The sequence below is a fragment of the Lithobates pipiens genome, unplaced genomic scaffold (assembly GCF_037356315.1).
Source record: "Lithobates pipiens isolate NorthernLeopardFrog02 unplaced genomic scaffold, aLitPip1_a1.2 Scaffold_3, whole genome shotgun sequence".
Taxonomy (NCBI): domain Eukaryota; kingdom Metazoa; phylum Chordata; class Amphibia; order Anura; family Ranidae; genus Lithobates; species Lithobates pipiens.
The window spans coordinates 285,633,713-285,657,236 of record NW_027507790.1 but is presented as its reverse complement, the minus strand read 5'-3'; the positions used below and the strand labels follow the sequence as shown (position 1 = coordinate 285,657,236).

General features: G+C 41.7%; 1 protein-coding gene across 2 annotated transcripts in view; it reads left to right on the top strand.

Moving 5' to 3' along the window:
- The window catches only part of LOC143941223 (rab GDP dissociation inhibitor alpha), a 46,648-nt gene extending 24,028 nt beyond the window's left edge, over positions 1-22,620 (top strand). For both annotated transcript variants that reach the window (XM_077463274.1, XM_077463273.1), the window contains exons 4-11: positions 896-1,030; positions 1,254-1,452; positions 3,096-3,227; positions 3,392-3,491; positions 4,453-4,624; positions 4,721-4,865; positions 9,481-9,535; positions 18,796-22,620. In XM_077463274.1, coding sequence (XP_077319400.1) covers positions 896-1,030; positions 1,254-1,452; positions 3,096-3,227; positions 3,392-3,491; positions 4,453-4,624; positions 4,721-4,865; positions 9,481-9,535; positions 18,796-18,948 — 1,091 coding nt within the window. In that variant the 3' untranslated portion in view covers positions 18,949-22,620. The remainder of the gene's footprint in view (positions 1-895; positions 1,031-1,253; positions 1,453-3,095; positions 3,228-3,391; positions 3,492-4,452; positions 4,625-4,720; positions 4,866-9,480; positions 9,536-18,795) is intronic.
- The last annotated feature ends 904 nt before the right edge of the window (positions 22,621-23,524 follow it).

Below are 23,524 nucleotides of genomic sequence, written 5' to 3'. Positions count from 1 at the left end.
CGGTTTCCTCCCACACTCCAAAGACATGCAGGTAGGTTAATTGGCTTCTGTCCAAAATTGGCCCTAGTATATGAGTGGGGACCTTGGATTGTGGGCTCCTTGAGGGTAGGGACCAATGTGAGTGTGCAATGTACAGGGTTAGGGACAATTGTAGACACTCGCTCAGGTTGAACTGGATGGACTGGTGTCTTTATTCAACCTTACTAACTATTTATGTGGACAACCCGCCAGTAGGGTATGATTATTGGGCAAGACCAGTAAATGTGTAGAGTTCCCAGCTCTATCTTGCATTGCCACCAGCGATTGTCAGCAGAGGAATATATGGAGTGGAGCAATTCCAGGGTTTGGTACCAATGAAAAGGGGATTTTGTGCTGCATTTCCTTATATAGAGAAACATATTGAGCTTTTGGAGTTCCCTCTAATCTTATCTAAAGATCACAATCATGTTTTACTACAGATTTACTAGTATTATGAAGCAAAGCCATGGAAAACCGCTTAGCTGGTTAATAAAACTGTGATTTCTTTATAAAAGGAGGAGTAAATAATGCACCAATATACTAAATAAACCATCTATTAACTATTTCCTTAATATAATTTATTTAAAAATTTGGCCCCAAAACTACAAACCATAGTTTTAAAAATATATGGTGGCTGGAGAAGTACAGCATGTGCAGAGGGCTCTACTAGGTTTCTGTCTAGTTACACTTGAGCAAAACTTACTCTTCCTCTCCAGTTCCTACTATGTTTCCATCCAGGATTGAAAGTATAATGAGCTTGTGGTTAATATGGGAACTGGGTCCCAAGAGAGACAGTATTTTCAGAACATGGTATGAGTACTCAACTTTCCCAATATAAAGAAACAATAATAAACCTGTTTTATACTTAATTTTCTAGGCCAGCTGGTGAAGATGCTTCTATACACTGAAGTTACTCGTTATTTGGACTTTAAAGTGGTGGAAGGAAGCTTTGTCTACAAAGGAGGGAAGATATACAAGGTGCCATCCACCGAGACTGAGGCTCTGGCATCCAGTAAGTGAAAATCTTGTTAATTAACATCAGGAAATTCCTGAAACTGTTATTACATCCCCAAATTTCTAATGTAGGAGAGCCACATACAGCTTTGTTTTTTGCGGTGATTGCAAAATATATTAAAGGACAATTTATGTCACACCATATTGGGTAAAACATGGAGGTTGGGTCTTGTTGTAGGGACTTAGGTTTAATTCCATCCCACCAATTTGTTTTTCTACAGACCTCATGGGCATGTTTGAGAAGCGACGCTTCCGCAAGTTCTTGGTTTTTGTGGCCAACTTTGATGAGAATGACTCAAAAACATTCGAAGGAGTGGATCCCAAGAGCACAACCATGAGAGACGTCTACAAGAAATTCGACTTAGGCCAGGACGTCATTGACTTTACAGGACATGCTCTGGCCCTTTATCGAACTGATGAGTAGGTGGATTTATTAAAGCCGTGGTAAACAAAAAAAAAACTGGTCCCCCTGCAGGTTAATGTCATATTGTACTAATATACACCACATACTAACACAATATGACAGACTTACCTATAAAATGGACGCGCTGTCATCACTGATTCCATCTTCATCCAGTCTTCCTGGTGTGCAGGTTCTGGCCGTTTGAATGGCCGAGCTGCGGTGACATCACTCCCACGCATATGCGCCAGAGTCACAATCGTGGCACAGCACTCTCACTGGATGACATACTCGAACGTGCTGTCCATTCAGAGTGCAGAGCATGTGCGACGGGGACATCTTCGGCTGCTACACATGCAAATATCTCCTAAACGGTACATGTTTAGGAAAAATTTACTGTACCTACAGGTAAGCCTTTTTATTGGCTTGCCCGTAGGTACAAGTTAAAAAGCGGAGTTTACTACCGATTTGAAGGGTAACAAAACCCTGGTCTCACCTGAAGGGTAAAAAATAAAATAAAAAAAAGTATAAAAAAAAAACATAGCGTACACAATTTCGACACAAGTCATATTGTAATTGAATGTTATTAAAAGTTACCTTTTCCTTTTCAATCTGCAGCACAGTAATTTTTTTTTGTAACATTCAATGCAGTATGGCTACCTGGAGGCACTCTGCACACAAAATGTGCACAGAACGCCCTCCGAGAAAGGTAATTTCCTGCATGTGTGATTGGCTCACTGATTTTCCCAGAAGTCTGCACTTACAAGTCAGATACAAGTCAGATTTTGAGCATCATGTCTACAGGGATGCAGACCCTGCAAATTTTCTTTACTAAAGTCCTGCAAGTGCAGCAGCTGGTTGACAGCTATAAAATCACTACAGATTCACTTAGCACATGGACGCAAACAGCTATTTCTTCAGAATAACAAAAGGTAGGAATCTGTTACAAAGTTTGTTAATCTCTTTGCAATGTACATAGATCACCCAGAGGGTATTTTCTTAACAAAGGTGGAGTTACTCTTTAAAGTGATAATAAAGTCTCAGTTTTTATTCTTTAAAAATAATGAACATGTCATGCTTAGACCCCACCCCCGGTGTAATGGTTTTGTACAGAGCAGCCCAGATCCTCTTCTTTCCTGGTCCCTTGCTGGCGCTTCAGGCCTCTCCCCCCTGCCGAATGCCCCCACAGCAATCAGCTTGCTATGGGGGGCACCCGAGCCAAGCCGCTGCTCTGTGTGTCAATTCAGATACAGAGCCATGGTTCAGCCCCACTCCTCTTTCTTTTTGGCTCACTGACTTTGATTGACAGCAGCGGGAGCCAATGGCGCTATGCTGCCGTCTAAGCCAATGAGGAGGGATAGTCCCAGGCAACTGAGACACCATCGCTGGATCAAGATGAGCAACATCACTGGATCAAGATGGGCTCAGGTAAGTATTAGGGGGCCTGCTGCACACAGAAGCTTTTTTATCTTAATGCACAGAGTGCAGTAAGTTAATAAACCTTCTGACTTTACAACCACTTTAGGTATTTTTTTACACTGTTCTAAAATAATGCATTTGGATGGTGTCTTGTCCTGTTGAATCTTTGGGTCAGAACTGAAATCCCCAATAAATAGAATATGTATTTGGGTCATTGCTAATCAGTTTTTTTTTTCTATTTCAGCTATCTGGATCAGCCTTGCCTTGAAACGATCAATCGTATCAAACTATACAGTGAGTCTTTGGCGAGATATGGAAAGAGCCCATACCTGTACCCTTTGTATGGACTTGGTGAACTGCCACAAGGGTTTGCTAGGTGAGGTGACATTGGGTCTAATAAATGTATGTGAAAATCAAACATTGGTGAGGTTTTAAGTTGCTCTAAGCAACTAGTCAGTTGTTAGGGTCATTGTTTATTCTGGACATTTCATTAATTTCCCTAGACATCAAATAAGTCTTTTACTTTGTTTATCCTCACAGGCTGAGCGCAATCTATGGTGGAACATACATGTTAAACAAGAGTGTAGATGAGATTGTAATGGAGAAAGGAAAGGTGGTGGGAGTAAAGTCAGAGGGAGAGGTAAGTTCTGAACCAGTGACTGGAGGACATCGAAATGTGGTGTTTTAATGTTTGCGCTAATGATGCATTTTCAGAGTCTGCAAGTTCCTTAAGTATGGACAGTACAAGCCCCGGGTTCCTGAGTTGTGCGTAGATTTCAGAAATATTTCTGTCTCGACATCTGGTGAATTTCTAAGCAGTGACTGTAGCCCTGTTGTATCATCAAGCAGTGACTGAATATCTTGCGAGTTTCAAAGCAGTGTTTGAAAGTTTTAAAACTTTTTTAAGCAGTATTATGGAATCTTAAACTCATCAGTGTCTAGATAAATAAAAGACCCTGGGCATTATATGGAAAGTTCCTGAATAGTCTTTTAAGGTCTGTTGGGTTTTAAGGTACAGGGAGACCGTGGACAACTGTTGAATACCTGAGCAGTGTCTTCATATCTGTTGTGTTGCTGAGCTGTATCTGGACTTCAGGTGGGTTCCTGAAAAGTGTCAGAATGTGTGGTGGGTTCCTGAATATTTTCCTGGGCCGGGTAGAGTTCTGGAGCCCTGTTAGATTCATAGTGAGGCCCCAAGCAATATCTAAATGTCTGGTGGGTTCCCAAAGGTGTCTTAATCTGAATCTGTGACATGGCTATGGTCATCGAGTATTTACATATTTTTAACAGGCAGGAAATTAGCTTTAAACCTTTATAGCTGTAGGCACTTAGAGAAATTCATCCTCAAAGTTCACAAACGGTGAAGTTGCCCAAGTTGTTCTTGACAGATCCGCCCACTTTCCCCCACCCCCGCCAAAGTACATGCTCTTTGTTACAAATTAATTTGCTACAGAGAGCTAATTTACTATATTTTTAAAATCAATATATACATATATCTGGGGGGTTTCTGGGCAGAGTGTAGACATCTGGTGAGATCTGAAACGCTTATTTCTTCTAAGAGTAAGGGAACATAACTATCACATTATGCCTGTATCATGTAGGTGGCACGTTGCAAGCAACTGATTTGCGACCCCAGCTACATTTCTGACCGAGTACGCAAGGCTGGTAAGGTAATCCGCCTCATCTGCGTCTTGAGTCATCCCATCAAGAACACCAACGATGCCAACTCTTGCCAAATCATCATTCCACAGAACCAGGTCAACAGGAAATCAGGTGAGACCAGTAGATTGGCAGTGGAGTTGATTATACAGACTCACGGTGATTAGATAATCAATGAAAAGGAAACTTTGTGCTTCTCTTCCAATGCAGATATCTATGTGTGTATGATCTCCTACGCACACAATGTGGCCGCACAAGGAAAGTATATTGCTATCGTCAGCACCACGGTGGAGACACAGGAGCCTGAGAAAGAGATTGAGCCAGCCCTAGAGCTGCTGGAGCCTATAGACCAAAAGTAAGAATCTACATGACATCTGCCAAGACTTTTTCCTAAAATCTGTGTAATGTGCATGGATAAGCTTTCAGAAATAAGTATTGCCTAATCATTAAATACAACCAGTGAACACTTTAACCTCCTTTTGTTGTAATAGAGAGCAGCCAGTATTCAAACTCATACCTATCCAGTAACGGACAACCTCACGGTCTATAAAATCTGTGTCTGCTCTCTTTCCATACTAAACAACAGTACTCTCATGCACTAGCGGTCAGGGAAACTTTTCTAAGGGCTTGTGTTGTTAATGGGCAAATGCAGCTTCCTTTCAGGTGCATTCAGGCTGCATTTGACATCAGTTTGAGATGCTTTTGAGATCACAGTTTATTGATGTGCGTTTGACCTGTAGTTGATCTTTTTGACCTACATTTGGCCTTCTAAGCTGGGTCACCTTCCTTCAAGCTGCTTTTGCGTCCCATTGACTTGTACAGTAGAGCAGCAGTTACATTGACACATGCCCTAAAGGAGTAGAGTAATAACGCAGACCTGTCCCCATGCAGCTGAGTAACTGCTATGCTCCTCTCAAGAAATGAAAGGCTGGCTCACCCTAGGAGTGCCTCTAGAGTTTGATTTTGTCAAGTGCAATGTATGCGTTGTTAGAATCTAGAGTTTTAAAGTGTTCACATTCACACTTAGCCCTGGTTCACACCAGTGTGATTTTTTTCATTCGATTTGACAGTTCAAAATCACGACAAGTCGCACCCCATGGCCAGCAATGGAAATTTTTAAATCGCTGTGACTTATGTCACAGTGAATTTGATAAAGGTTCCTGCACTATTTCTCTGCAATTTCACGTGCCACTTGCCTTGACATCTGTGTAAATTAAGTTGCATAGATGTCAGGAAGCCACACTGATCGATAGCTTTGAAATCACACTGAAGTAGTATGATTTCAAAGCCGCACTGGTGTGAACCAGGGTTAAAACACTGAGCTGGGATATGTTGGCAAAGCATTCTGCCTACTGTATCTCGTGCTAAAATTGTAGTTAACTCAATGGAGCCCTTAAAGTTATACTAAAGTCTCCTTTTGTTTTGTGTAAAAAGAACAAACATGCTATACTTACCTGCTCTGTGTTTTGCAAGAGCAGCCCAGATCCTCCTCTTCTTGAGTCCTCTTCTTCAGCGCTCCTTGCCCCTCACTCCTGTTGAGTACCCCCACAGCAAACAGCTTGCTATGGGGGCATCTGAGCCAAGCTGTTGCTCCCTGCGTCCATTCAGACACAAAGCTTTGGCCTGGTCCTGCCCCCCTTTCTCTCCTCATTGGCTCACTGATTTTGATTGACAGTAGTGAGAGCCAATGAGGACTGGGGTCCTGGACAGCCGAGTCTCTCGCGCAACATCGCTGGATCTAGATGGACCTCAGGTAAATATTAGGGGGGCTGCTGCACACAGAAGGTTTTTTTATCTTAATGCATAGAATGCATTAAGATAAAAAAAAAAAAACCTTCTGCCTTTACAACCACTTTAATAAAAAATGTTCAAAGTGCATCTAAATTTGCACATTAAACTATTGGCATCTGCTGTAAATGTACCCTAAAAGTGAGATGCGAGCCAAAATCCTAATTGTACAGTATAAGACATTTATGGTCATTGTCAACAATGGCAGATTCTCGGACCATGGTTTAAATGTTGCTAAGACAAGCTAAGACGTGGTTTCCCTGTACCTTTACACACCCGTTCCTGGCTATACCTTTCTTGTTGGATCATTACTTGGATCTGTAGTACACACTACGTTATATCCTTTCATCCTACAAGACACACCGCAGTACTAAGCACATAAGCAATTTAAAGGCACAGGTTATGGGGTAATCTACACCTCTTGAATATTTTTTCCCTAGCTTTTATTGTCTCGTTTTATTCTTCCTCATAGATAACATTATTATAGCACTCATCTATTGAAATTTGGCAGTCACACCTGATGCCAAATACCTCAAAGACACAACCACAGCAACACAGTTAGCCCTGGGTTAATGCAATTGCTTCACACTGGACACATAATATCTATTCCATGATTATCCCACATGGGAAGATCCTCACTTAGCAATGGTAGATTATGGCAGATTGGGATCGGGAGCACATGGGACAAATAATGACTATTCTGCTACTAGCCACGAGAAAGCGGCAATTTCCTCTCAATTTCATAGCTGTTCCCTTGTTCCAGAGCAAGCTCTTATGCTGACACAACTATTTTCCTAAATGGGGCTCCCTCATGGATGCACAACACATGGCCTTTCTCTGAATAATGCAAGATTCATGGTCTGTTTGAACTATTCCAAAGGCTCTCCCCAGTTCTGGAAATGGCAGGTGCCAACATCTGTAATCTCTCTTATTCCTCTCCTCCCCTCACAATATTCGTGGGTTACAACCTGAATTGCTGAACACTTACATTTGCAGAGAGTAAAGGGGACGCACACATCCTAGCTTTTGAAGATTTTTCACCACCAAATTTTGTGAAGTTAATTCTTTAGCTTCTCTCCACATGCTGATCATGGTGGACTTATTGACTGAGGCAGTATTTTTGTCTTTGGCTAGACACAGCTTGTTCTGCACAGTTTCTGTATATTCCAGTAGGCACAAAAAAAGGGGTAAATCCTAGAAAGTCTTTCACCATTCTTGATCAAGCCAATTGGGCTTTATATAATGATTGGCCACTCCTGGTTGGTAGACAGTAAAAGGAAACAAATTGGCAAAAGCATCTCTATATGTGGGTAGAGAGGGAATAGAATAGGATGGTGGGAGAGAGCACAACAGCAAGCCAAAATCTCCAGTATATGTTCTGCAAAGAGGGGCCAAAGCAGACCCAGACATTCCACACCCATTGAAAAGCAATGAGAGTGTTTTTTCATTCTCGCTGTAAGAGCTTCCATGAGCTCAGCTTCTTGAAAGTCAGGCATCGTCAGCCCCTGTGTCTTCTTCAAGCATCTGGTGGCAGTAAGTACATGCAAAAGTAACTTACTGGCATCTTTAGATACTGCAGATGGAGGAAGATTCAGCAAGTAAATGGATGTATCTGTCAGCACAAGTCTGTACACCGCAGTACAGGCAGGCTGTGCACCCAAGTAGAATGCAAATAAGCAAACTGACCAGGCTTGGATAGATGTGCTTCCATGGCCTGGCGTGGTCAGTTTCAAATAGGAAAGCAGAGGGACTAGCAGTATCACCAGGTTTTTCACACAAAGGTATTTCAATACAAAGAGAGCAGAATACTTTTTAATAGAAGTATATGGTAACATGGACACATATTGCAAATATGAAATGTTGAGGTAACATACACTTTACTCATATCCTGAATATTTTCCCAGGGTATCGTGGGGAATTTACTACAAGGATCCTGTTCCTAATTCGTTAAACTATGTGCCCAAATGCGTTTGATTGATCCCGAATTCAGTCTAGAGAATCTCCCCAGTGGGTACATAGACCATGACAGGTTTTCCACAAATGGAAAAACAGTTTTGGCTATTGTGCAATTTTAAATAGAATCCGTAACATTTGGTTTTAGGAGCTACAATTGCTAACTTAAAGTGGAGCTCCACCCAGAAGAGGAAGCTCTGCTTGTCTGCCTCCTCCCCACTTCTGCTGCCACATTTAGCACCTTTTAGGAGGGGGGTACCTGGTTTTGAAGTTTAGCCTCCCTCCTTTATCCGCAGCCTTCTGGGACACTTCACAGGTCCCAGAAGATGGTGGCCCATTCACAAAGTGCAGCGTGCTTCATGCATGTGCAGTAGTAGACCAGCTGTGAAGCCACAAGACTTCACTGCCAGTTTCCCTTATGCCGCGTACACACGACCGGACTTTTCAACAGCAATGGTCTGACAGAACAATTCCGGCAGACCATTAGATCGTGTGTGGGCTGCAGCGGACTTTTGATTTGCAAAAATCCGACAGACTTTAGAAATGGAACCTGTTTCAAATTTTTCCGCCGGACCCAGTTCCTACCGAGAAATCCGTTTGTGTGTGTGCTAGTCCGACGGACAAAAACCGACGCTAGGGCAGCTATTGGCTACTGGCTATGAACTTCCTTATTCTAGTCCGGTCGTACGTCATCACTTTCGAATCCGTCTGACTTTGGTGTGATTGTGTGTGGCCAAGTCTGTTCATTCGGAAACGTCCGTCAGAACTCCATCAGAACTCAGTCAAAAGTCTGTCGGACCTAAGTCCCTCGAAAAGTCCGGTCGTGTGTACGCGGCATGAGTCAGGATGTCAGTGCCAGCACTCGATAGCCAATTGAAAAATTAATTAACTTTCAGGAGATCTTATATGCACACACACTTTTCAGGTCCGTTAATAAATCAAGAATACAGGCGATAGCCATGTAGCTAATTTTCACTTAACAAATTTTCATATAAACAAAAGGCACCAAAACCACAACACATACCTGTACTTGAAAGTGAGTGTGAACCAAAAAAAATAAAAAATCTGAGTTTTTGCAATGTTTTAACCTGTTGCCCTAGAAGATCATTTGTTTTAGGAACCACAGTGCTTGGTTGTTCTTAAACCAGTAGCGTTATCAGTAAATTTTTAAACACAATCATTTTCTTAAAGCAGTAGTAAAGTTCATGTTTTTTTAATTTTTGTTACAGGTTTGTTGCAATCAGTGACCTGTATGAACCTACTGAAGATGGAACAGAAAGCCAGGTAAGCCTTAAAGTGAAATCTTCTTTTCTGCCCTATGATAAGCCCACCATAGAGGTTTACTGTCTCTTTATTTTTCTTTCCACTTACGGTATCTCACAAAAGTGAGTACACCCCTCACAGTTTTGTAAATATGTTATTATATCTTTTCATGTGACAACACTGAAGAAATTACACTTGTCTACAATGTAAAGTAGTGAGTGTACAGCTTGTATAACAGTGTAAATTTCCTGTCCCCTCAAAATAACTCAACACACAGCCATTAATGTCTAAAGCACTAGCAACGAAAGTCAGTACACCCCTAAGTGAAAATGTCCAAATTGTGCCCAAAGTACCAACCATACCTCTACATCTGAAGCAGTCTATCCAGGACTAACTGATCGGAGCTACCTCAGGAGCATCTAATCATTCTTGTCAGATCTTGATAAATTTACCACATGCATTTCTATGCTGATAGGTAGTTTTCTCTCTAATAAAAATGTAATTGACCTGTTGAATCCATCGGCGCAATGTAGGTGCACGAGGAGATAGCCAGTACCTTGCTATTAGCTTTCTTGCTAGGTAGAAAAATCTAGTTAAGGCAATGTAAGAATAAAGTTCTTCCACACCAACAAGCAGGCAGATGACTGGGTTTAGCTGTAGTTGCAGTTGATAAATACTATTAATAACCTGAAGCACTTCTTGCCAGTATAGCTGATGATCCCCATGACCAAGTTCAGAGGAGCGGAGTGAAATGTGTTGGGGGCATGGCCTGGCGGGAGCCCAGGCTGAGGATGTCTTTTCCATAGCCATCACAGGACACTGTGAATGTGCAGCACCAGGGATCTTTCCTCTCTTCTTCTAATGACTACAAGTCTGGGACGAGCTCCATCCCTTGCTGGCACTGTTGCAGTGGATGCAGCATCACCAACACTACTCCCCACAGTGATCAAGCCTGAGCAGCATACTAACAAATCATTGGTCACTGTGTATTTTTAATGTTGTCTTATAAGCCTTATTAAAGGTTTGCATTGATAAATGTCCCACCGGGCAGTGCCCAGCTACTAATATCTTTTGTTTAAATGGGGTCCCTGCACCATTTTTTACAACAAAAAAAAACAAGCCAGTAAGGAAATGTCATTTAGCAGTAAATGTTTTTTCTTTGTAAATGTCATTTTTTGCTTTAATGCATCCCCAAGCATGTTATTTAAAAAGAGAAGTGTGGGAATCAAAAATACCAAACTCACCTAGATGGCCACTGCACTGATCCCAGCTGCAACAGTCCCCAACCAATAACCCCCCACACCGATCAAAGATCGACGATTTTTCATTGGTCAGTCTTCAGTGAGCAGAGAGTAGGTGATCATCTGTCTCTGGATCTCTGCTCTGCCCCTCCAGCGCTTACTGGTGTGTTGGGCTATGCAGGGAGCTGAAGCAGCTGGCCCAGTCTCTCAGCCGCTCGCTGAGATGCTGAACCAGCTGCCAGTCCTGGCATCTGGGTAGATGCCAACATTAAAATCAGGATCTCTCCAGAGCCTAGACCCGCTCTGTGACAGCAGCCAACAGCAGGTTTTAGCCTGCTGTTTGCTGAAAACAGGTCACAGGAATGCAGAACGAGGCGCCCTTTAAACCTTATTAAAACAGCTGCTCCCTGCTAAATGGTATTTTTTAAATGTTTTTTTTGCATTGAAACATGTCCCACAGGGAAGTGTTCCGCTTGCCTTACCCTTTGATTTGGGGTGGTCCCAATGAACAAGGTGTTATTTAGCAGCAAATGGTATTTCTTTATCATGTAGTACACAGCACAGGACTCCGTTCATAGACCATGGGTTATATGCTGCTACCAAGGACATTTTCCAGGTCATTGGACACTGGAAAAAGCTTTGCTGGGTCCAATCTCTAGTGTCCCCTATAACCCACCAACTCTGTGAGGCTCCATTTTTTGCCTTAGGAGAAGATGATTTAATTATCTCCCTCAACTATCACATCTATCAAGATCTTACTACTTACTATCATTTTCCAGATTGATGACTCTCAAGTACATCTTGGGTACTGCACACAGACCCTGCAATCGTGGGGCTGGCAAGTAATGTTTGCCTTGAGAACTGGATCTTATGTTAGGCGCTCACCTTGGCAGAAGGTGCAACAAGTGTAGTTAGCCACAGGATTCTATACAGGACCAGGGCCGCGATCCATTCCACCCACACCCTGAAGGTATGCCCACATGACAGGTTTGACTGGGCAGTACCAGCAATGTGGACAAGTAAGACGGGGCTTTCCTATTCCCTTTACCGGTTCCTGGCTATTTGGAATTTACTATATCCCTATTCTTCAAAATATACTAAAGTGCTTTGCACACAGCTGGCTGTAAAGGAACAGGTATAAGGGGACTTGCACTCTTGTAGTTTCTTCCTAACTGTATTTTCTATTTGGCCTAATGGGTAATGTTATTATAACATTTACGTATTCAGATTTGCCAGTTCTTGTCCACCTCTCAAATAGTAACAGCTAGTAACGTGCTGCTTTATAAGACTCTTAAAGTGGTTGTAAAGGCAGAAGGTTTTTTTATTTTAATGCAGTCTATGCAGTAAGATAAAAAACGTTGTGTGCTGCAGCCCCCCTAATACTTACCTGAGCCCCATCTCGATCCAGTGATGTCGCCCGAGAGCCTCGGCTGTCTGTGACTCTCCCTCCTCGTTGGTTGAGACACAGCACGGATGTGGCTGACTGCTCTCCTCTACTTTATACAGTAGCGGCGCCATCGCAGAGCAGCAATTTCAGTGTCCCCATCGCCAGCTGCTTGCTGTGGGGCCAGAAGATGATCCTGGCTGCTCTGTGATAAAACACTGCACAGAACAGGTAAGTATGTCATGTTTGTTATTTTGTAAACAAAAACAAAATCACTTTAAGGCTTGGTTCACATATATATGCAAACTGGATGCATTTTAAACCGCATCCAATTCGCATGACACATGAACCGGCAGCCCAGCTTTATAAATAGATATCAAACTAATTTCTCTCTACCTTTTCCAAGAGACGTATAATTCTTTCTAAGCCCTTGTACACACGGTCGGAGATTCCGACAACCAAATCTGTCGGATTTTGTCCGACGGATTTTGTCCGAAACTGTTGCGTACACATGCTCGGACAAAGTTGTCGGAAAATCCGACGTGATGACGTTATTTCGTTACGATGGGACTACGTTCAGGCTAGTAGCCAATAGCTTTGATGTAGTAATTTGATCTGAGCATGCGTGGCACTTTGTCCGATCGGAATTCTCTACACATGATCGGAGTATGTCCGATCGCAGCATTTTGTCAGAAATTTTTTCCAACAAGTTAGAAAACTTGGTCCGTCGGATACTCCGACGGAAACAGTCCAATGGAGACCACACACAGTCGGAATATCCGACACAACGGTCCGATCGGACACATTCCGTCGGGATCTCCGACCGTGTGTACAAGGGCTTAGTGTCCTCTCCTTACCTCTCTAGTTGTTCTCTGCTTCTATTTTCTTGAGAAAAAAAAACAAGATTTCTTAACCTCTCTCTTACCTTATTACAATGGGCGATCGCCTCGTTTTTTCACCCAGAAAAAGATTTCAGGATTTACCAGCCCCTATCTAGGAATTCCTGTCCTTGAAGATTTTCATACAACATTGCACAAGATGCATTAAAAGGGGTTGTTGCATTCTATGCATTAAGGTGAAAAACAGTCTATCACTCAGCAGCTGCCCCCCCCCCAAACCTCCGTTATACATTCCTGAGCCCTGTGTTTCCCACAACGGCCGGTGTCTCATGTCCTGATCAGATAGCTTGATAGCAGCGCAGCTATTGGATCCCGCTGCTGACAATCAAATCCAATGACACAGGTGCCAGGGGTGTCTTGAAGAAGAGCGCTTCTCGGATGGGGCACTTGAGAAGAGGAGGAGCCAGGAGCGCCGCTAAGGGGCCCCAGAAGAGAAGGATCGGGGCCACTCGGTGCAAAACCAACTGCACAGCGGAGGTAAGTATGACGTGTATGTTTTTATTTTTTAATAAAACCTTGAACCTTTACAATCCCTTTAAATATGATTTTTTATAATCCTTAGCTATACTTGTGGAGACCCCTGTACTTCCACATCCAAATCTCTGATGCCACAGAAATGGTTCCCCTTAACTGAGGGCATTTTCCGGGTTTAATTTCTTTCCTGTCTGCTTTTCCATGTAAGCCTTTTCTTTCTGACGTGAATGACTACTTCCATTCACCATGTCCTGTGCAGGTACTGTCATTTCCTAGTATCCTTACTTCCCGGATATTCCTTATATTAGTGCATTCCATTCCCACATTGGATGCCTCCCTTTTTGGAAAAACAGCACCACCTAGTGGGCTAATAAAAAATCTCATCCTGAGTTCCTTATTGTCCCTCATTCTATATAAACCCTGAGCAGGACGGAATTCTGGCATTTCTATTAGAATCCTGTAGATCCTAATGGACCCTATACACCCTTTTCTTATCTTTTGACATCTTTCACACCTTTTGCAATCTGCTGCTACACAGGTTTCTTCCTTGTCATCCACTGGGACTCCTACAGGACCTCATGGCCATCCCAAGCTATTCTTGTAAATAGAGAAATTGCCTTCTGGAGGAGATTTAGTCTTTCTTCTTCTGTCCCATCATAGCGGTAACCTTTCTTAGCCCCTGTACACACGGTCGGAGATTTCGACAACCAAATCCGTCGGATTTTCTCCGTCGGATCTTGTCCGAAACTGTTGCATACACACGGTCGGACTAAGTTGTCGAAAAATCCGATCTTTCAGAACGTGATGACGTAATTTCGTTACGATGGGACTACGTTCAGGCTAGTAGCCAATAGCTTTGATGTAGGAATTTGATCTGAGCATGCGTGGCACTTGGTCCGATCAAAATTCTCTACACATGATCGGAGTATGTCCGATCGAACCAGTTGGTCGGGAAATATTTCCAACATGTTGGAAAATTGGGTCCGACGGAATCAGTCCGATGCAGACCACACACAGTCGGATTATCCGACGACACGGTCCGATAGGACACATTCCGACGCATTCTCCGACCGTGTGTACAAGGGCTTAGACTCCTCTTCCACTTGGGGACATTGCATCCAAACAAAATTTACATCTTCTTTTTTTTTTCCCACAAAAAGAGCTTTAATTTGGTGGCATTTGATCGCCTCTGTGGTTTTTGTTTTTTGTGCTATAAACAATTTTGAAATCATTTTTTACTTTTTGCTATAATAAATATCCCCCAAAAACATATTTTCAAAAAAAAAAAATGTCCTCAGTTTAGGCCGATATTTATTCTTCTACATATTTTTGGTAATAAAAAATAAAAAAATTGCAAATAAGCGTATATTGATTGGTTTGCACAAAAGTTATACAAAAGTCTACAAAATAGGGCATAGTTTTATGGCATTATTATTATTATTATTTATTTTTTTTTTACTAGTAATGGCGGCGATCTGTGATTTTTATTGTAACTGCGACATTACGGCGGACACATCAGACAATTTTGACACATTTTTGGGACCATTGGCATTTATACATCAATCAGTGCTATAAAAATGTATTGATTACTGTAAAAATGTCACTGGCAGGGAAGGGGTATGTATGAACAGATGATCTGTCACTTCTCCCCTCAGAAAACCAAAACTGTGTTTACACACACAGATCTCGGTTCTCCGTGTGTCAGCAGCGAACGCGGGAGCCCAGCAGTTATCGTGACCGCCAGGTACTCGCATCGGCTTGGGGGGGCGAGCACGCACCCCTAATGGCCACAGGGTGAAGCGCACGCTACATAACAATAGAATTCACCCAGCCGTGCCATTCTGCTGCAGTACAACTGCGGCGGCTGGTCGGCAAGTAGTTAAAGGTGAAACATTAAAATTTGCTGATTTTTGGTTGTGTTCACCAAACATGTCCAAGAAGATTCGCTCATTGCTAGTAATAAGCCAATATGGCTGCCCTCATATATGTATATATTTATAAACTATACTTATAAACATTTGTTTTTTTTGTTTTTTAGAACACTAAGGGCCGGTTCACACTGCAGGCGTGGCGAGGCGTCTCCGACTTGCCTCGCCACGACCTGCGGCGACCTCAGCGGCGACTTGCAGAGGACTTCTGTATAGAAGTCAATGCAAGTCGCCCCCGAAGTCGCCCAGAAGTAGTACAGGAACCTTTTTTCTGAGTCGGAGCGACTCGAGTCGCTCCTCTCAGAACGGTTCCATTGTACAGAACGGGGGCGACTTGCGGGAGCGAGGCGAGTCGTGTCGCCTCGCATCGCCCGCTGTGTGAACCGGCCCTTACACATTTATAATGTTTACATTAAAGAGGATCTTCAGTTTTAACAAAAAAATTAAATAAATAAAAGTCAGCAGCTACAAATACTTTAAAAAAAAAAAAAAAAAAATCACATTTCCCTGTTCTAGGATCAAGCACCATCCTTGTCTTTGCTGTTCTTAGGGTCCGTGGTGCAGGCATGTATACTAAAAAAACAGCGGTGACTCCTTGCTACTTCACAGCCTGCTTCCCACTGCATATGTGTGAGCCACACTGCACTTTGTGAATACTACCACAGCCTCCTGGGACCCGTGACATGTCACAGAAGGTTAGCAAATGGGGGGGGGGGGGGAGGACTTCTGCTCGGATTGCCTAGGTGGTTGGAGCAGAAGTGGGAGTGGATACCTGCTAAAACAAGGTAGGTGCTCACCCCACCCCCCACCCCCCCAAAGAAAAAAACCTCAGAAGGTGGGAGAGGAGGGACTGGAACTTGAAACTTGAACTTCCCTTTTAGGGTAATGTTCCGCTCTAACCACCCCCAGTACGGGCCAGTTCTGACATCTCTCTCATACATGTAAAAATCTGCATTTTTTGCTGTGAAACAACTTATCATCCCCAAACATTATATATCTTTTTTAAGCAGAGGCCCTGGAGAATAAATTGGTTGTTGTTACAATTTTGTATGTTGCATGAAATTTTCACAGCAGTTTATCAAATGCAAATGTTCATGAAAAATACACTTTTATGAATTTTAGTGCATAAAAAAAGCAATATAATACCCAATGAAAAAAATGCGAGGTTTGGAGAGAGGTATTTTAACAGTGCAAATTAGTAATATGGAAACAAAAAATAATTTTTAAATATATGAAAAAGATTTTTTATTACAATCGAGGTTAAAACATATATAATATACAGGTGAAACAATGCACAAGATTTTACAGTGGTTTGTATATACAATCTTGGTGGGTCATGGGTAAATCTGAGAAGATGATTATTACACACTAGTCCGACATGTTTCGCTATTTGCTTCTTCAGGGGATGTGCGATATGACAATACATATACGATAATCTATAAAAAACACAAGTTATACATACATATAGACACATAGTAAAGTAGTTAAGGGTATTCTGTCAGACCGACTCCCCCAAAGTCAAGCTTACCCCCTGCTCACCCACAATTCAGCCACAGTTCAAAATTTCACACCTGCCTATAGGAACCCAACGGGGGCATTCCATGCAATCATAGAAGGCAGGAACAAACCAGGCAATTTTTTTTTGTAGTTTATAGCCTGGTTTGTTCCTGCCTTCTATGATTGCATGGAATGCCCCCGTTGGGTTCCTATAGGAAGGTGTGAAACTTTGAGCTGTGGCTGAGTTGTGGGTGGACAGGGCAGGGGGAAGCTTGACTTTGGAGGAGTCGGTCTGACAGAATACCCTTAACTACTTTACTATGTGTCTATTTGTATGTATTAGGCCCCTTTCACACATGCGAATGGTATGTCCGTATTTCATCCATCCGCTTGCGGATGAAATACGGGCCATACATTCATCCCTATGGGATAGCGGGTGTCTGCGGATGAGCATCCGCAGACACCCGCTATTGTCCGCCTCCGCAATTGTCCGATTCTGCAGACGGAGGAAAATCCTATTTTTCTGTCCGTCTGCAGAGCGGATCGGATGAACACGGACACACGGTCCGTGCTCATCCGATCCCCATAGAGGAGAGCGGAGAGCTGACAGGGCGGTCCCCGCACAGTGGGACAACGGAGCGATCCCCGCTGAGCGAGCGGATTCATCACGGGGCGGATCTTTACTGATCCGCTCCGTGTGAAAAAGGCCTAACTTGTATTTTTTATAGATTATAGTATATGTATTGTTATATCGCACATCCCCTGAAGACGTATGTATGATATGATATGTATGTATAACTTGTTTTTTTATAACCTTGATTGTAATAAAAAAATCTTTTTCATATATTTAAAATTATGTTTTGTTTCCATATTACTAATTTGTAACGTTAAAATCCCTCTCTCCAAACCTCCCAATTTTTTCATTTAGAATTTGGGATGTGGTGCATAACTTGATTGACCAATATAATACCCAGTTTTTGGGTAAAATATAAAATGGAGTTACGCAAAGAGTAAATAGATACCCAACATGGACCATAGACCACGTAATGGCAACAAATTGTAGAACATTAAATTATCCGTAGGTGTTGCTTTAAAAGCCTTTACAGGTTACCAGTTTAAGAGGTCTGATACTAGAATTATTGCTTTCATTCTGATATTTCACAGTGAATCCTCACATGTGTGTGCAGGACCTATGTATGCATTGGCATTTGCATTTGAGCATGGGGAGTTTTTTTTTTATTATTGAACTTCATTGCTATCGCAAGGGATACACAACACCTCTTGTGATAGCACGAGCCGTGACAAATCTGGGGTCTGATGAAATTAAGATCAGTTTCATCAGATGCTTTACAAGCTGGTAACGGCTTTTGAACAAACCAACCAAAACCAAAAGTGACAAAATCCTCTCTGCTGTATAGCCACTCGATCACTTTTACATCTTCACATCGTAGGGAATCGCCAGCTGAACAAAACATGATCTGGATTATGGCTGCAGCCATGGCCCAGATATTACTGCTCTAATCTCAGGATGTACAGGTGCATTCCAAGGATGGGAAGCGGTTAAATTGATCTCTTTTTACACCTGTTCCAAAAAAATTTAAACTGAATGACAGAAAAAGTTGGAAGATAACCACACACACAGTAGTTGTGACTTTCTTACTATCAAATGTTGCCATAGGACTTGTTCAGGTAAGTAACAGTAAAGTAAATCATTGTGGATGCCTCAAGAAAAGTCCCTTTATATCTGAAATAACCTTTCTTGGTCATCCATGGTCTCTGAAATGGTTTTCTAAAGCAGAATTACACTTTACAGTAAGTCTACCCCACTGTTCATTGAATATCCTTTTCTGTCCTGCAGGTGTTCTGTTCACGTTCCTATGATGCCACCACACATTTTGAGACTACATGCAATGACATCAAGGACATCTACAAGAGAATGACTGGAACAGACTTTGACTTCGAGAACATGAAACGCAAGCAGAATGACGTTTACGGGGAGGACGAACAGTGAATTGGGCATTTGGCTGGGGTAGGGTGGGATAGCAATGAGTTGAAAAGGAAAAACAACTACATTTTTTTTTCCCCCCCGGAAAAGAGGGTCGGTCTGAAATTTTAGAACAAGCATGTGGGGGGAATCATGGTATATGATGAAGCTGGGAATGGAGGTTGCCTAGTACCAGTAAAGAAACATAGCTAAATCTTCCATTCTCCCTTTTGTCCTCATGAATCCAGTTTAACTTTTTAAGCCTTGGGCTAACACTGTGGTGGAGCTTCAACCCCCTGGTTCCTCTGGTGGGGTTCAGTTCTCAAAATGTTATCTCAGCTGTACAAGCAGCCATACACTTGGTTTTACATTTTTAGCACACTTAGCCCAGGTTGTTCCTCATCTCACAACTGAAGTGTGAACATATATGTATAAAGTGCTTACTGATTCTTGTTACTTAACCTTGCCCTACATATTCCATATTCATGGTCAGAGTAGCTTGCAGATGGGTTTTCTGATAACTGGCAAAAAGGCTTTATCTTAACAAATAGATCAGCTAAATATTACAGTTGTTTGTGTGGTCAGTCTTTCACTACGTCTCATACCATGTCACTCAACAGTCCAGCATTGTGACAGAATTATAGTGTCCTAAGTCATTGATTCTCTACTTTTACATACTTTAAAGCCTTGCAGTTCTCGAGAACCTTTGTACATTTACATAACTTTTCTAGTTTCCATAATAAGATCTTTACCAAGGAATGTGGAGGACCTGTATCCTGTTGATTTTGTTTCCATGGCCTGTTGTCCTCTTGTGAAGATCTTTCCAACAAAAACTAGACTTCAAGTCTTTCCCAGTCAGTTCAAAAAGGGTTGTGTATCATGTTGGCGTCCATGACAAATGCCTTCAAGTTACCATTATGTCCCAAGACTGTTGTAGACTATTTGGCCAGCAGTTGTCATGACCGTTTAAAGTTGTCAGTTGGCCCCATACCACATGAGGATTTGTATCCAGTTGGCTTTACAGATAATTGCCCATTGATTGCATACTGAGACAAGCTTTATTTCTTGTCATATAGAAGTCTTATACCCACTTTCTTCTTAGCCAGGTAATTTCACATCATGCCAGGTCTTATTAGAAAATGACTGACTAAAGGACTGGACTGTGGCAATACATTTCATGTTGAGTGCCTTCAGCAGAAACTTTTTAATATGTTAATTTAAAGAATTATGTTTAGTTGAGCTCCACAAAAGAAAGGTTCCTCTTCTAGAGTCATTCCAACTTCTTGGGGTATCATCGGTAACAACATTTTTCATGTGAAATCCCCACGTTTCTTTATTATTTCAACAGACTATCAAACTACATTTTGCCTGCAGAGTCCAGGGACCTGGGCACACCTTTCCATATCAAGATCTTACAACTAATCCAAAATGTCGATTGATTACATCTAGTATACAACTCATATTATCAGTACCATAGCTGAGTTGGCTTCCATCCCCAGTGTTTTCTCTAATAAGTGGCTTAAAAAGTTACATTAACATTATTATATTCCTAATCTAATTTATTTAACTTATTAGCAAACAGGTCTTAAAGCCATGAATTTTAAAAACAGTATGTTCAATTTATGAGGAAATACACTAAAAGAAAAGAACAATAAATATCCAAGTTTGCTGGTAACTAGGTGTAGTGGCTGAAGTACAGACTCTATAAAATACTTTATTTCAATTAAAAATGTCTTAGAACATTACGCCAAAAGAAAAACAACCTAGACTTTTATCACTGAAGACAAGGGACCAATTTCATCACTCATGTGCTCGATTCCTTCTAACCCAATAGGCTATATTTATTTGATGGTTGAATGGCCTCCATGGCTTTGGCAACAAGAAGACTTTAAGGGTAGGCCAAGCAACCCTATTGAAGTCTTCTGTACTTCAGTCACCACTGTGCTTACAATAAACACTACAGGCTACATTATAACTATGTTAAGCTCCACTTAGGTCCTTGTGTTTTTATTTCAAGTGTATTTCCTTTTACAAAAAAATAAAGGCAGTGTAGAGTATTGATCCATTTCATCAACAAGTCACCATGTAGTAGATACAGTCCAGTGGGATCAGATCTAGTTTGTCAGTTAATATACTTAACTGTAAGAGATCCTTTTATACACAGACTTCCTGTATGCCGGAAATCCTGTGGTGGCCACTATGTACAGTTCATTTGGTGTCTCCTGAAGGTCAGTGATGAAATATCCCTCTGGTGCCATACAGTATGTCTTCTGTGTTGGTGACAGCGGTTTATGGAACGTGCCTCTTGCAGTGCTGTTTGCATGGCTGGATTTCTGGACCTAGGATAAAGTACCACCTGGAATACTTTAAAAAAAATGTTAAAGTCTTATGCAGTCTGTTAAATTGAACCCCCATTTTGCTGTTTTGGTAAATGCCAAACAAGGAATTGTTCATAAAATGTAAAAAATACACTGAACATTTTAAACAAAGGGGTTATATTATAAAATCAAAAAGTGTGGTACTTGAAACGTGGTGTAGAAACCCTTCCATCAATAATGTTATTAGTGATCCATAAGGAATCTTTTTTTTGTTCGTTTTCTTCACCGGTTAATCTGTTTCTGAAATTCACCTTATTAGGAGGTTACTGACAATTACCAATCCCCTCTTCTTTGCTAGTCGCCACTAAAAAAAATGATCTTGTCTTGTTTGGTGGGTGTCATCCAATATTGTGGAGACTTCTAACTTTAGATTTTCTGTGGTGGTTACCTGAGAATACAGATCTTTTCTTTTCTTGGTGGTTACCCGAGAATACAGATCTTTTCTTTTCTTGGTGGTTACCCGAGAATACAGATCTTTTCTTTTCTTGGTGGTTACCCGAGAATACAGATCTTTTCTTTTCTGTGGTGGTTACCCGAGAATACAGATCTTTTCTTTTCTTGGTGGTTACCCGAGAATACAGATCTTTTCTTTTCTTGGTGGTTACCCGAGAATACAGATCTTTTCTTTTCTTGGTGGTTACCCGAGAATACAGATCTTTTCTTTTCTGTGGTGGTTACCCGAGAATACAGATCTTTTCTTTTCTTGGTGGTTACCCGAGAATACAGATCTTTTCTTTTCTTGGTGGTTACCCGAGAATACAGATCTTTTCTTTTCTGTGGTGGTTACCCGAGAATACAGATCTTTTCTTTTCTTGGTGGTTACCCGAGAATACAGATCTTTTCTTTTCTTGGTGGTTACCCGAGAATACAGATCTTTTCTTTTCTTGGTGGTTACCCGCAGGATTGTAAATAATTATTTTGGTGATCCCCCCAAAGAACTGCACCTTTCTAGTGGTGGTGACCATCCAAACATACCTTGTCTTTGGTTGTCTTCGTTTTGAAGATGGATCTCTTCTCCTGTAGTAGTCTTTCTATCCCTTGTAGTGGACACCATGAAGTTTGGACCTTGTGTCTTTGGGTGGTCACTGTACATACTATGGATCTCTCTCGTGTTGTGGGTTTATTCCAAATACAGCCTAATCCACTTTGCTGTCTATACAATTTCTTTTTTTGAAATGTTGATTGTCTTTTTTTCTCTCAAAATATTTATCAGCTACTTTGCATTGTCTGCCCCCCTATAAAAAGGATCTTCTTACTAGTAGATATTATTAATTTACTGTGTTTGACAAAAAACAATATCAAGTAAAAATGTTGTGGAAAACGCTGTGTCTTGTTTTGTTTTTAGGTTTTACCAACTCATAAAACTTTACACATATTTGAACATGTTTGTCTTCGTGTTAGGAATAAAGTACAGTAAAATGATAATAAAGTACAGTAAAATTATTCTAAAGTCAATAAATAAAAAGGCAGAAGCTACTGGACTATGCTTTACACACATAATGTTAACTAAATGAAACTCAAAAGTAACAAACGTGAGAATTGGTTACTATTGTTTGCCGTCTTGGAACCAAGCAGTCAGCTCTTTGTTTTTGTTTTTTAAAGCTAAAAAAAGAAAACGAGTGCATTTACCACATCTAAGGACACGTAAACTACAATATATTACAATTTAGATTTTTGGCTTAGATACCATTAAATCTGGTTTAAGCTGCAGTTGGCCTTACTGGCCTTCTACCCCATCCATAGACAGTGAAAGCAATGAAAGACCTTTTCTCAATGGAGGAGGAGGGAACAGATCCTGATCAGGAACCTTTTCTATTGAATTCAGCACGGAGACCCAAAGTAATAAGGCCCTTGTTTGCAGGAGGTTCGGAGACAAGAAGAGGACAAGGCATCCCTGCAGTGAAGATTTATACAGGATTCAGCTGCCTGCTCCACATGGGATGTGCTTCATTACTGGTCAGTTAGGTCAACAAAGCCATAGGGATGTGCCTTTAAAATCCTTTTTTTGTGTAGTACAGTACTGGATGCGGGTGTCAGGTCACCTTGAGGCGAGGTGACAGATGCACCCCGTAGGGATCAGGAGTGCACCGCAAGGTTGTGGACCCTACGGCTGACTGCTGCAGACGGGAGACAGATCCCACTGGGGTTAGAGCGTAAGATTCCCTGGGGCGCGGAGTCTAAGAGCCAGCAGGTGTTCACCAGAGCCTTGAGTGGTGAGGATGGAC